The 13372-nt window shown below is 47.0% G+C and overlaps 1 protein-coding gene across 2 annotated transcripts in view; it reads left to right on the forward strand.

The window, feature by feature from the left end:
• CEP95 (centrosomal protein 95) overlaps nt 1–13372 on the forward strand; it is a 717939-nt gene that overhangs the window by 359074 nt on the left and 345493 nt on the right. For both annotated transcript variants that reach the window (XM_085617251.1, XM_085617252.1), the window contains exon 12: nt 4559–4700. In XM_085617251.1, the coding sequence (XP_085473377.1) occupies nt 4559–4700 (142 nt within the window). The remainder of the gene's footprint in view (nt 1–4558; nt 4701–13372) is intronic.

Raw genomic sequence — 13372 nt, forward strand, 5'->3', positions numbered from 1 at the left:
AATACACTAAAGGCTGTCTGGGGAGGTGCTAGCACCTCCCCAAGCAGGAAACCTATTGTCCAGGCCTCCCTGGCTGGGATCACTCCCAGCTGCAGGAGGTCAGACTTGTGTCGTGGCAGCAGCATCCATTTTGTGATGCTGAGGCTTTGGTCAGAGGCTAACAGTTGAAGTATGATTTTAACATGTCTTTCCCTCTAGAAGGGGGGAATAATATTCTCCTGTCCAGAAATGGCATGGGGGTATTATTCCCTAGTGTTAGACACCTTACACGACATGTTTTGATAAAGCCAAACCATAGTTACCATAACCGTCTAAGATTATAAGGCACTTTAAGAGTATATGGTAGGCTATATCATAGAACAGCTATAAGGACATGGTTCCGAAAGCTGCAGACAGGCCCACCTCATGCCAGAGCACCATCTCACATGTTACCAAGCACTCTGCCTCCAGGATTGTTAAGGCCTGCCATAGGAGTGACTGATAGGTACACATGTGTCTATATATAAGGTAGGTATAGGAATACTACACCTAAGCAAGGGGTGATTACACGACCTTGCCCCAGCTGAGTGATCAGCCAGTTGTGTCTGATTGGAAGGCCAGACCAGGGGTGGCATAATACATGCTGCAGCCCCTGGGAGGCCTAGGGTACACCTATGCCCTGGGTACCTAGGGTACACTGTACAGGGTCCAATCAGGTGATCCTTACCAATTGGTTATGTACCTAGGGTACATGGGGTCCATTTTACAGAGAGAGCAGACAGCCTGAGACCCTGAATGGCAGGATCTCAGGCCAACTAAGTCGAAAAACCAGCTAGACACTAGGCAAAAAGTTGGGGGTAACCATAGTCAGATATCCACCTTCCTACACTCCCCAGATCCAGCTTCTAACAGGCACATAGCCATTTTAATTGCAGACTATAAAATTCTTAGAAAAACTCTGGCTGACCCAATACAGCGAGTACTTCCACAGTTAATTTGTGCTTATCAGAATGGCTTTGTACCAAGAAGGATTACCTTTAATATTAGGTGTCTATACAGAATTATGAGGCAGCCCTACTGCACTGGATGCAAGATCCTTGCCTGGTTCTTGACTTATAGAAAGCGTTCAACACCTTACGCTGGAACTTATCCAGGTCTTCACCAGATAAGACTTTGGGCCTCACTCACTCTGGCTTATTGTGATTACTACATTCAGCCCCAATGCTCTGTTTTCAGCCAAAGGAGCTTTTAACTTCTATTGCATTGCACAAGAGCACTGGGCAAGGGTGCCTACTTATCGCCTTCCTCGTCGCTCTAGCCTTGGAGTCCCTTGCTATCTAAGCCTATTCGCTTGAAGGGGTATGTGGAATCCTGCTGCCTGATCGTATCCATACTATTTCGCTGTAGGCAGATGACCTACTCTTAGTGAACTCTGGCCTCGGAGTTAATTGGCAAAAATCCTGCTTATTTGACTTGTGCCCTGCCATCGCTTTACGGCCAATAGAATTGAGAAAGGATCCTATCCAGTCTCATACTTGAGCATCTGCATATTTCATGCTGAACAAGATCTTTTGAACAGTAGCCTTACGAAGGTGGTGACTACCCTCAGAACCCAAGTGGGCTTCAGGCGAACCGTCCCTTTGTCGGTCATGAGCTGCATAGAGGCTTAAAAAATGGTGATACAGCCACTCCCCCCCTCTCCCCCTCCCCGTCTGTTGCCCCCTCCCACTCCCCTTAAAACCCTCTGTCATGTGGTATATGATTGTAAAAAAACATATGATATTGATCAAAATCTTCCCGGTGAGTTGGTAACTCGGAAGGGCGAGAGCGGAGTTGCCAATGACTTGGTTACCCCCGTTTTCTGTGGAGGTTTTGTGCCTGCTGGAACTCTTTAGTTTTTTCAGCACTATAGGGTCAAGAAGGGAGTCTTTATTTCCTCCTTTACAGTGAAAACTCGATATAGTCTTCTAGGAATTAATGTGTTTGAGGAAAGCCAAGAACAGGACTGCTGGCCAGTCAACTGACACTACAAATCTATTTTTCTGTCACTTAGAGAGTGAAGTGTTGGAAGGTAAGGACGTTACACTGGTTTGAGACGTACCTGTAGGGGATGCACTGCCTGTTTCCTCCTGTTCTTTGTTTTGGTCACAAGTGCCTTGCTGTTCTTGGTTTTAGCCTCCTGCAGTAACGCTAAGATGGTGATAGTTGTGGGCTGTTGGCCAGACTTCTTTATGCTGTGCTCCCAACCTTTACGTGTTTGACTGCCGCTTGGGTCCGGAGTACCAAGCTTAACCGTATATCTTCAAGGAGTGAGCTTAAAGTGTTTGGCAGGGATTCAAATTGGTCTATTATGTGAGAGCATGAACAGACAGGGTGTTGGAGAAAAGTGGCTGTTTGAGCTTTAATGATTTAGTTCTTTGGTGTAGATAGTTTAGAGTCAATGCCTGTGATGTATATGGCTAGGATATTAAGTAAGTCCGCTTTCAAGTCCAGTTCATCTGATTGGTAGTAGAGGTCGTCCATAGAAGATTGAAAAGTTTTTAGCAGGAGGGACCAAACGTTAAACTTGGCGTTGTAGTTCTTATTCAAGACTTTTTCTGTTGACGGTGGTTCTGTTGTTGGTGGTGTACCCGGAGACGAATAGTCCATGTCTTCCGTGAGCTCAGGATTCGTGATGTCCATTACTGTGGTTAGCACACCTTTGATTGTCTTTGCCATATGTGCCGATGTAGACCTTGTGGAGTTTGTCTGACTGCATTGGCACAGGGTCAGGTTCCTGGGTCACTTTTGTGTCTGTTTGATTCAGGGTATGATTTAAAGGTTGCGCTGGAGGGGTTATAACAGGGCCAGGTTGCTGACGAAGAGAAAAGGTTTGAGTAAAGTGACCTGGCGACTGATGTAGATGCACCTCTGCCTGTATAACGAGTTTTCGTGGGAAAGTTTGTGGCTGCATGAACTCATCTGACCCATGAAGTGTGCTGGCCTGGTGGCATATGGGCCCCTTCAAGACCTCCTTCTGCTGGGACGAGGTCCCCGATTGTTGGCATCTCGTCCTTTAAGGTTTCACTGTCTTTGTTGGTGATGCAGCAGTTGTCTCTGGTTGTCCTTTAGAGATCTTCGATTTTGTCATAGATTTTATACTTGCTAAACCTGATTTTTCAGTGTCCTTTTCCGAGTTGGGGTCACGACCCTCGGTCATTATTAGTGGGGTCAAAGGCTCCGGGAGACTCGGTAGGCTGTCTGTTTTGGAACAGATTTCCGGGCTCACAGTCTGCCGGAGTCTTGGAGTGATCACCCCATGTAGTTTACGGGCACCAAGGACTGCCTGATCAGGCTGTGCATCCATCTTCGTGTCTGCGGTCGGGCTGCGGGTTTGAAAGTGGGAGGGAGGAGAATCCATCCCATCTAAAAAAAAAAAAACAGTTCATGGGGATGGGGGGGTTATTCCTGATGAGTTCAGAAGCCCTGCCGAGCCAAATTCTGGCAGCTAGGAAGAGAATGGGCGCTGATGTGGGGGTCCAGCACTGGAGCTATTTAGTGTGTGTCCGCCATCTTAGGTGGTCCACACTAGAGTTGCTTTTTATGGCTATTGGGCTGTTACTTGGATTAGGGGCCCTTTAAAAACATAGTCAAAAAGTGAAAATGTAGGATGAACATCTTGTGCAAGAGAATACCTTGTGTAAAGGGAGAGTCAGTTGGGGACTTTAATGTTTCCAGACTTCAGGATGGTTTTCCTGGCCTTGTGTCATCCAATAATTTTTGACTGCCAGGTTCGGTACTGTTTGTGCTTTGCCAGATGCCTGTAAGGCCACTCTTGATTATGAATACAATTTTACCATGTCATGACCTGAACTTTACTTCCCTCCTTCGGTAACATGAAAAGTTATAAAGTGTTCCCTAGACTGATATGTTTATCTGGACAGAAAGGGGTGTGTTTATCATATTGAATGCTTATTTATTTGTACTGTGTTTTTGTGCGTTACCCAACTCAAGTAAATCTCTTTCTGGTAGACATGACTTTGCTTCATTGTTTAATAGATGAAAGTTGCATTTCCTCTTGTTGAGGGTTCAGCTAGGTTTAGTCCACATATTTTCAGAATCTAACTTGTATTGGTAGACCTGTTTCAGGGATGACTGAGAGGCTGAAGTAGAAAACAAAAATGTGAATATAAAGACACAAAATAGTAGCAAGCTATGGAATAGAACATCAGTCAGTGCGAGGCATGGGTCTAGTGACCCAACATCATCCATAAATGAAAGCCCCAGTTTGTAAAGTTCACACATAGATTCATTACAATTTTCAGCTGCGATTAGGTATATTGCAATGTAAAAGCCCACAGTTCGAACATGATGCAGCCCACAGAAATCGCAATATTTCCCACCAGAGTAGAATAGAAGACCGGATACCTCAGTTAGCATTTGTTGTTTCCTTGGGAGGCTCCAAAGCAAGCAGTTGTACTTATATAAAGCATATTTTGTTAATGATAATACAAACTCTGTTATGTCGCAGTGAAAGGTTCATAACCTGTATCCTAGGGAGAATCTGCCGACCAACCATATTTACATTGTTTAATTCTAGTTCACGTGTGCAAAGAAAGGACAATTCAGCTTCATTCACAGAGGAACCGCTTTCCCGCAGAAGGGCAGACAACCGATTATCTGAGCAAGAGTTACATGAGATGTCAGAAAACCTGTCACGCAAGTTAACTGAACTGGATTTGGTACGCAGAGTTTTACAGTGACTTGTGAGATGCTTTGCTTCTTTCTTACCGTATTTTTTGTTTCTTACTGTACTTAACATCTTGCGTAAACATTTGACTGGTAAATGCAGATCTTCTGCAGAGTCCTTGACTCTATAAAACATACATTGGTGTATATTCTGCTTTAAACTTACTTTCCTTAAAACCAGAGACGAAGTATAGAACACATAATCACTGTAGGAAATTGGGTTACGGTGAAATCCTACTGAAGCAGCCATCACAATCCTTGTCAGGGTGAAACAAAAGAAAGCCCCAAAATAACCTGTGCTCAACTCTCTGGTAGCTTTGGTAGAAAAGCAGTCTGGCTTACCTTGGAGGCATTGTATAAAGGATTTATGCAGCACTTCAAACAGTAATAAAGTGAAAACACAACACAACACAAGAAAAATCCCACACCAGTTTAAAAAATAGAGTAAAATGTGATCAATTATTTGACACTTAAAATGGCAATAATCCAATTGGTAGAACCAGAGATGTGCAGTTTTTAAGATATAGAAAACAAATTGTGCTACAAAGCACCAACTGTGGTTATCTGGTTGCACCGGGCCAGGACAAAGTCACAAGTTCAGGCCGACCGCAATGGATCGTGGGCCGGGTTCAGGGACCAAGTTGGTCTTGCTGAGAGAGTACCTCAAATCCTAGAGCTGTGATGCAGGATTGCTTCGGGGCTGCGTCTGTTCCAATGAAAAGCTGCTAGGTCTGCCTCGAGGATGCGTTGTGCGGTGGTGGTTCCGATGAGCTGTGCATGCTGCGATGCAGGTTTGCATCGAGGCTGTGTCAGTCCTAATAAGGCATTGTGAAGAGCTGCATCAGGTTTGCGTCACGCTGCATCAGTTCTGATGAAACCACAACTGGGCTGGCAGAGCACCTTTAGCTCCACCTCCAAGGGTCCAGGACTGAAGGGTCACCACTTGGGAAGAGGGGCGGTTAGGACTCACAACAGGCAGAATCCAGGTGCTTGGTTCAGGATGGTTAGATCCTTTTCTGTAGCTGATGCTGTGACCAGGAGGCCAGCCAACTAGGCCCTAGAGTCACTGCGGTGGTCTTGGGTTCACGATGCAGGTCCAGTCTTTCTCATTCAGGCAGCAGAGCTGCAGGGCAGTCCATCTTGCAGGAGAGAAGCACAGCGGCCCTTCTGAGTCTTCCACAGGTCCAGACGTTTTTTGAATGGTTGGGTCTGAGGGTCCACTTTGAAGTGGGAGAAGCTTCTAGAGCACTCCGCACCTACAGAGGTGTTTCAAATTTCTTGCCTCACTGCCTTGGTCCCAGCTGGTCTGGGACCTCAAAGACTTGTGTGAAACCCTTTATGACCGTGCTGAGTCAGAGCCTTTGTAATGTGCAAGTGTGGTAGGTGACAGCTCCTTCCCCTCATCGTGACAGAGATGGCTGATCCTGCCAATACCTGTTCCCACTTTGTCCCCCTGTCTAGGAGCAGTACACAATGACCAACTGCCAGCCACACCTAATCATGTGACCCAGGATACAGACTGCAGTCACCAAATTGTTGGGACAAGAAAATTCTTTAGAGACCATGCTTGACATTCCTACTTCCTCTCAATTGTAAGTTATCACTTATTAAATGAAATAACGTAACCCAATGTAATCCTATGGGAGAGATAGGCCTTGCAGTAGTAGTAGACCTGCCCTTTGGGCTGTGTAGGGCCTACCCTAGGGGTGACTTACATGTATTAAAAAGGAAGATTTAGGCCTGACAAAAGGTTTATTTTTCTAGGTCAAAATGGCAGTTTAAAACTACACATGGAGGCTGTGATGGCAGGTCTGAGACATGTTTTAAAAGGCTACTTAAGCTGGGCACAACTAGTGCTGCTGCCCAGTACAGTTAGTTTACAGGCCCTGGATACATATAGAACCAGTTTACTAGGGATTTGCAAGTACATTAAATGTGTCATTTGGTTGTAAGCCAATTTTACCATGTTTACAGGAGAGAGCACAAGCACTTTAGCACTAGTAACCAGTGGTAAAGTGTACAGAGGCCTACAAAAACGAATTCACCAAAAATAGGAGAAGTGAAGGCAACAACTTTTGGAGTGACTGCAGGGGGGCCAAGTCCAATGCAACCCGTTCTTCAGCCAAAATCCCTTGATTGGCTTCCTTGCTTAGGCGATTGAACATGGACTGTGGCCCTCTTGTGCAAAGCCCCTTGCCAGTCCTATGCCCCCCTGAACTTAGTTGGATTCCTCTGTCTATACTCCCCTGAGTCACTGAACTACCCCATGGAGAACCCTTCTCCTCACCTGTGGACCCCATCTGTGCAGTATCTAATCTTAACTTGCTCACAAATGCATCCAGTAGGCGGACCCTAGTGCTATGGCCAACAAAGAGACTTGGTCCATTCTACCCCATGGATCAGACTTCTGTCCCCACGCAGGTACAACTCTGCCCATAAGGACAGCAACCAACAGAGGCCACTGACTGCTGTCAGTGTCCAGAACCAGGCCCCACGCCATCCAGGGTTCGCTGACCTCTGAAGTTTTACAGAATGTGAGCATCAGCCTTAGGTGTTAGCCACCCTTCTTCCACTCTCCTTCCCCCCCAGTCCACAGATGGTAGCCGGACTGGCAGTTCAGCTCAGGGTCTGTATGCCAAGGCTGAACAGGTATCAAGGGTGAGTCCTTCCGTACCCGTCCATCTGGGCCTCTGTGCCCTTAGTTTGAAGGTGATACTCTCAGAAATCTGAGCTTTCGGAACACCCTGGGCGGCTGCCCCTCCCAGCTCTTCCAACACCAAGGGCTACTCATCCCCCAGAATACAGTCAGTGGGCATCTATGGACTATCTGTGATCCTCCTCTGGGTCACCCCCACACCCTGTTCCAGGGATACCATAGCCATGGAGCAGAAAAAGTCCTGCCCCTGGGCCTAAGTTACTCTACACACCTGTCCGGTGTACAGCTTCAGGGGAAACGAGCCTTTCCACTGCCATTTTCTGGCTGACCAGTTGTCCCTCAGAGCAATGACCCCATTCACCGTGACCTGGTTGAATTGATGACTTCCACCTTCAGGGTTCTCAAGTCTACCCTCTGAGTTCACCTCCCAACTAAGGGAGATAAAGGGATGGTCTATCTCCTGTGCTTGGGGGACTACTTACCTCTAAGGCCACATTGGCCACCCCTGTGGAGGTCCTACCTGTGGGTGGTTTCTTAACAGAGAGAGCACCCCTGCTTGTGTTCTAGCTGGGATCGCTCAAAGCAGTGGGGTTGGGAATGAGGCGCCCTGGACCACCGCCCACCAGAACCTCCTCACGGTTTCTCAGAAGGGATTTGGGAACCCTTTCATCCCACCATATTTGGGGACTTGTCTGTGTCTTCCTTGACCTCCCCCTCACTCTGCTGGGAGAAACCTGAACCACCCTTCTTGGGGTCACTCCCAGGGACCTTCTTAGACACTCTGGTACTAATCCAGAGGTCTACCTCCTTCTCAAACTTTCTGAGGTCAGTGATCTTGCTGTGAAGCAGGTGCTGGCACTGCTTCACAAAGCATGTACTGAACATGTGCTCTCTCAAATCAAGATTGTACAACCTAGTAAAATTATTCACTTTACTGCCCGGCACCCAACCACTCCATGCCTCCAAGAAATCCACCCAAGAATAGTTTGGCAGTTTCTGACTGTCCCTAAATCTCGTGCAGTATTTCTCTGGGGTGACTCCAAACTTGGCGTCAAGGATGGCTTTCATAGGGGCATACTTTATCTGGTCTCTTATCTCTAGTGTGAGTAGGGTGTCTCTCCTCACTGTAGGCATATGCTTCCGGAGACTTGCCCCCCAATTTTTCTCTGAGACCTTTTGCATTCTCGGGGCTACCACTTGTCAATATCATGCCCCACCACATAGCTAGCCACCAGGTCTTTAGGAATGTGGATCTTTTTATCTCCATTGGACACTGCAGTATCGCTGCCGCCATTACTGCTGGAATCCATTTGCTTTGCCTCGAGTTCCAGCTCTCTGAGGTTTCGTTCATGAACCAGTCGATGCAAAGCAAGTTTCTACTCCATGGCCAACTTCTTTTCAACTAAAGGTCTTTCGGACACTCCCTTGACCTTTCTCTCCTCTGGCTCCAGCGTGAGTCTGGCTAGCTGCAGTTTGAGGTTTCTTTCAGCTGTCCTGTCCTCCAGCCCTTCTGGGGACAGGCTTTTGAAAGATGTATGGCTCCCTTGCCTGAGATGGGGCACCAATTCTGTGGGCATGTTGTCCTCCCCTTCTCACCATTCTAGGTGCTGCAACTTAAGACCTGCCCAGGTCCTACTCTTGCTCCTCCACACCATCCTTCCCCTCCTGGTATTCTGCTGCTGCCTCTGCTGCTTCCACTGATTGATGAACCTCTGCCAAGGTCTTCAGAGCCTTCTGGAGCTCCAGCTTTCTGGTGCTCATTTTAGCTGGAAGTCCCCTCTCCTTACAGAACTCTTGTAGCTCAACCACAATGTAGTTATCCAGGTTCGCAAGCTCATACTCTATCTTTGCATGTGTAGTTACAGGCCCGGACAGTCAGGTAGAATAAGGGTGAATTTTGAAAAAGTAAATAAGCCAATCGAGGTGAATAAAAAATAAAATAGTATCAAATTATTTATCTGGGATTTTAATGTTACGCAAAATCACTATTTGGTACTGCACAAACACAAGTATTGAATCCCACCACTGCCTGCAATGTGACTAATTGGGTTACTGGTTGAGGGGGATGAAACCCTACTCCAGCAGCAACCACATATGTAGGAAGCTGGCTCTGTATATACTATCCCAAAGTGAGGTAGAGTGTGCACTGAGACAAGTGGAACCCCAAAGGTAGGCAGAGGTAAATGTAGATAGCACGTCACTCTCTATTTGTGGAAGTCTGGGCGAGCAGTAAGGCTTTATCAGAGGACAGTGTTAAGCATTTGTTGTACACACTCAATCAGCAAATGATATCACACACTCAAAGACTGAACTTCAGACTAATTGGTTTTGTATAAAAATATTCTTTTAGTTATTTTATTTTCTAGAACGACGCGAGCCTGGCACAGGTAAGCAATAAATACTTTGCAGTAGTAATGCAGTTTGTCAACAGTTTGAATTGCAATTGTGTATATGCACTTTGATTTGATTACAGTTGAGTTACTGGTAATGCAATGCTTTTGATATACTGTACATATACTTTGTATAGGCTTTTTAGTAGAATGTCAAGTAGATTACTTTACAAATTAATTTTCTTACACAGTGCTGTATACCTGGATACTGCACTGAGACATTTCTTGTAAACAGGCAAGTAAAAGCGTTTTTGTTATTTAGTTACAATTTTAAAGGTTTTCATAGATTTTCCAACTCCACACTTAAAAACCTTTCACAGAAAAAACAGTCAATGTAATCCTATGGAGGAAAATAGTGTTATCGGTTAACAGGTAAGTACTTTGTTGTGGGAGTTGGTATTCTGGGTTTAGACTCAGGGGTCCCCCAGGATCAATTATGCACTCTTGTTACACCCTTAGCGGCACTGGGCGGCCGGGTGCAGAGTGCTGAGGCCCAATGTTATCCAGTGGTGGGTCTCCGGTTGGTGGCTGCTGACTAGCAGGCACTGGGTTGTTGGAGCAAAGCTCCTGGACTTAATCTAAGGGCAAATGGGGTTTTGAGCTAGCATACAAAAGTGCACCCTCGGCGGCACTGGGGCGGTCGGGTGCATAGTGCTGTTCTGGCATCGGGAGCCCTGTAGCTTTCAATGGGGAATCTCCGGATTGCAAACACACTGCAGGCTCGGGGACGAAGGTCTTCTGGGTGTGACCACCACTTAAAGAGGTAAATTGGGATGCTGGGGAGTTGGTTAGGCACTGTCGGTTGGGCCACCCAAGGCCATGGGGTGTCTGGTGTAGAGGTGCCTTTTTGGGTCGGATCTTCGTACCAGCTCTTGGTCACGGTTGGGGGGGGACCTTCCGGCTTGAGGCAGGGAACTCGGGTCAGGATCTCCAGGGAGACCTCCTCTTGGTGTTGGGCCATGGGCGTCTGGTGCAAAGTGGTGCAGACTTGTGGATCCTGCTGGAGCTGGAGTCTGTTGGTGAACAATCGGGTATTCACAGGAGACAGAGTCTTTTCTTTTGAAGGCAGAGCAGGTCCTCTGGGTTCCTGAGGCTGCTGTCTACAGGACACGCCGGGGTTTCTCTAATGCAGGTTCGCTGTGGGGACAGGCTGATAGGGCTGGGGCCAAGTCAGTAGGTGTCCTCCTCTTGTTAGCTTCGGCATGGCTGTTCGGTCCTTCTTCTTTTCTTCTTCTGGTTTCTTGTCTGACTTCTTGGTTCAGGGATGTCTCCTAAATACTGTATTTAGGAAGCATTTTTACGGGTCTCGAGGTCAGTAGCCAATGGGATACTGACCTTAGGGTGACTACAGCCTTGGTGTGCTCACCCCACTTGGGGTAGAGAGCACATTCTCTAATTGTAATTGGGAAGTGCATGCCATCTGCAAGATGGCGGGCACTGAAGGGTGGGCTTCACCTTGCCTCCCCCACCTGAGGGGTGGGGGTTGGCAGAGGTGGGCACACCTTCTGGGCTGGCGAATTTTTTCCGCCTGTCTTCCCGCTGAAAAGGAGGGCAGACAGGAAGTGGGCCTTCTTCTGATAGCAGGAGAGGCTGGTGGTCGCATTACAAAGGCTGCCAGGCCTTTGAAGCTCCCCTGCCGCAGATGGCTCTTCCTGGCCGTGGGGGAGGTGTGAACACCTCCGCCAAAGAAAGGCTTTGTTTCTGGGCTCAGGGAGCGAAGGCTCCCACCCTAGGGGTCCAGAAACATGTCTTGTGGTGGGAGGCAGGCGTGTACCAGTCAGGGAATCCATCAGAGGCTGGTCGTTTTTCAGGCGGCGTCTCCAAGATGCCCTCTGAGTGCATTTTTCATTAAATCCCACACTGGCATCAGTGTGGGTTTAATGTGCTGAGAAGTTTGATACCAAACTTATTAGTTTTCAGCAAAGCCATTATGGGGCTGTGGAGTTCGTAATGAGAAACCCCCAGCACCATATACTCTCAATGGCATTACTGAACTTACAATGTCTAAGAATTGGCTTAGACACTGAGGGGTACAGGGCTCATGCACCTGTACCCTCACCACTGGTATAGGGCACCCAGATAGAGGGGTGGCTGACCTATGCCAGGGTAGTGGGTTGTAGGCATGGCACACAGGGATTTGAGCCATGTCGACTCTTCCCTTTGTTATGCACCAAAACACGCAGCCTGCAATGGCAGTGTGTGTAAAGGTACATGGCCTCTAAGAGTGGCACAATAAGTGTTGCAGCCCTTAGGGGCCTTTCCTGGCCACAGTGCCCTTGGTACACATGGTACCTTTTACGAGGGACTGACATGTGGTCAGAGAGGTTCCAATTGGGGGTACAAGGTACAGTTTTGGGGAAAGAACACATCAATTCACGGTAGGACTGCTTGCACGGCTAACTTCAGTGGGGAATCTCTTTGGGGTTGTAAGCATTCATTTTTAAAACTATCTGTTTTTAAAACTTGTTATCACTTGTATTTTGCACAGTTAGTAAAGATTCTGACCTGCCTCTGCCTCCCGTCCACTGCGGCAGGCTGCCGATTGTGTGGAGGGCGGAGTTGGCAGCAACATTCAGCTCAGCTGCACTCTGACGCCAAAGTGGGCGGAGCTTTTTTTTTTTTTTCAAGTAATTTTTATAAATCCGACAAATCTCAAAGAATACAAAAAAAACAAAGTAAATAATAATAAATAACCAAATAAATAGGTTCCTCAAGTTCCTTGCCATGGTGAGCACATTGATGTCGCAGTAATGTACAGGTGGTTAGCCAAGCGTAGGTATCACATAAATGGTAATAAAAGTTCTCTTCAGTAAAAATATATTAAGCAACTACAGACTGCACAACTGTAGTGGAGGAGAGTTGTTAGACCTGTCACCATTGGTGTGGGTCTCCCTTCCATTTTTCGCTGTCGTCTCCTCTGTTTTTGCTGGTAATAGATGCTCTGGGCGCTGTGCCCCTGCCATTCAGTGCCACAGCACGAATGCTCCCTGTGTAAATATGACATGTGAATTGGTATATCCTTGATTGGCTTATTTGGTTTACCTGTTAGTCCCTAGTAGCGTGGCCTGCGTGTGCCCATTGCTGTTAAACCAAATGCTGCTGGTGGGCCTGCAGCGCTGGTTTGCGCCACCCACAGAAGCAGCTTGTAAAGTGTGTCTCAGACCTGCCACCGCAGTGTCTGTGTGCAGTCTAGAACTGCCATCTTGGCTGTGAAGTGCACCCACTTCCCACCCCTGAACCTTCACTTGGCATCATGTAAGCCACCCCTATGGTAGGGTGCATTGTATGTGTAAGGTGGGACATGCTCTGATGTGTGTAGCATGTCCTGGTAGTGAATTACACCCAATTTCCTTTTTCACTACTGTAAGGCTACCTGTTTCCCATAGGCCGGAATGGGAGGTTTGGCTAATACATTCTATAGTCCTAACTGACCCAAAGAACATGGTAGAAAAACGAATTTAGTATGCCTGAGCTCAGAATATTAACATACATATTTTAGTGAAGTTTATTTTTATATTCTGTGTTTGAAAATACCACTTTTAGAAAGTAGGTATTTTCTTGCCTAAGCCTTCCAGTGTGCTCTGCTGTTATGTTTATTGGCTGTCTGGTTTTGGAGGGA

This window comes from Triturus cristatus, chromosome 7 (genome assembly GCF_964204655.1).
Source record: "Triturus cristatus chromosome 7, aTriCri1.1, whole genome shotgun sequence".
Lineage (NCBI taxonomy): Eukaryota > Metazoa > Chordata > Amphibia > Caudata > Salamandridae > Triturus > Triturus cristatus.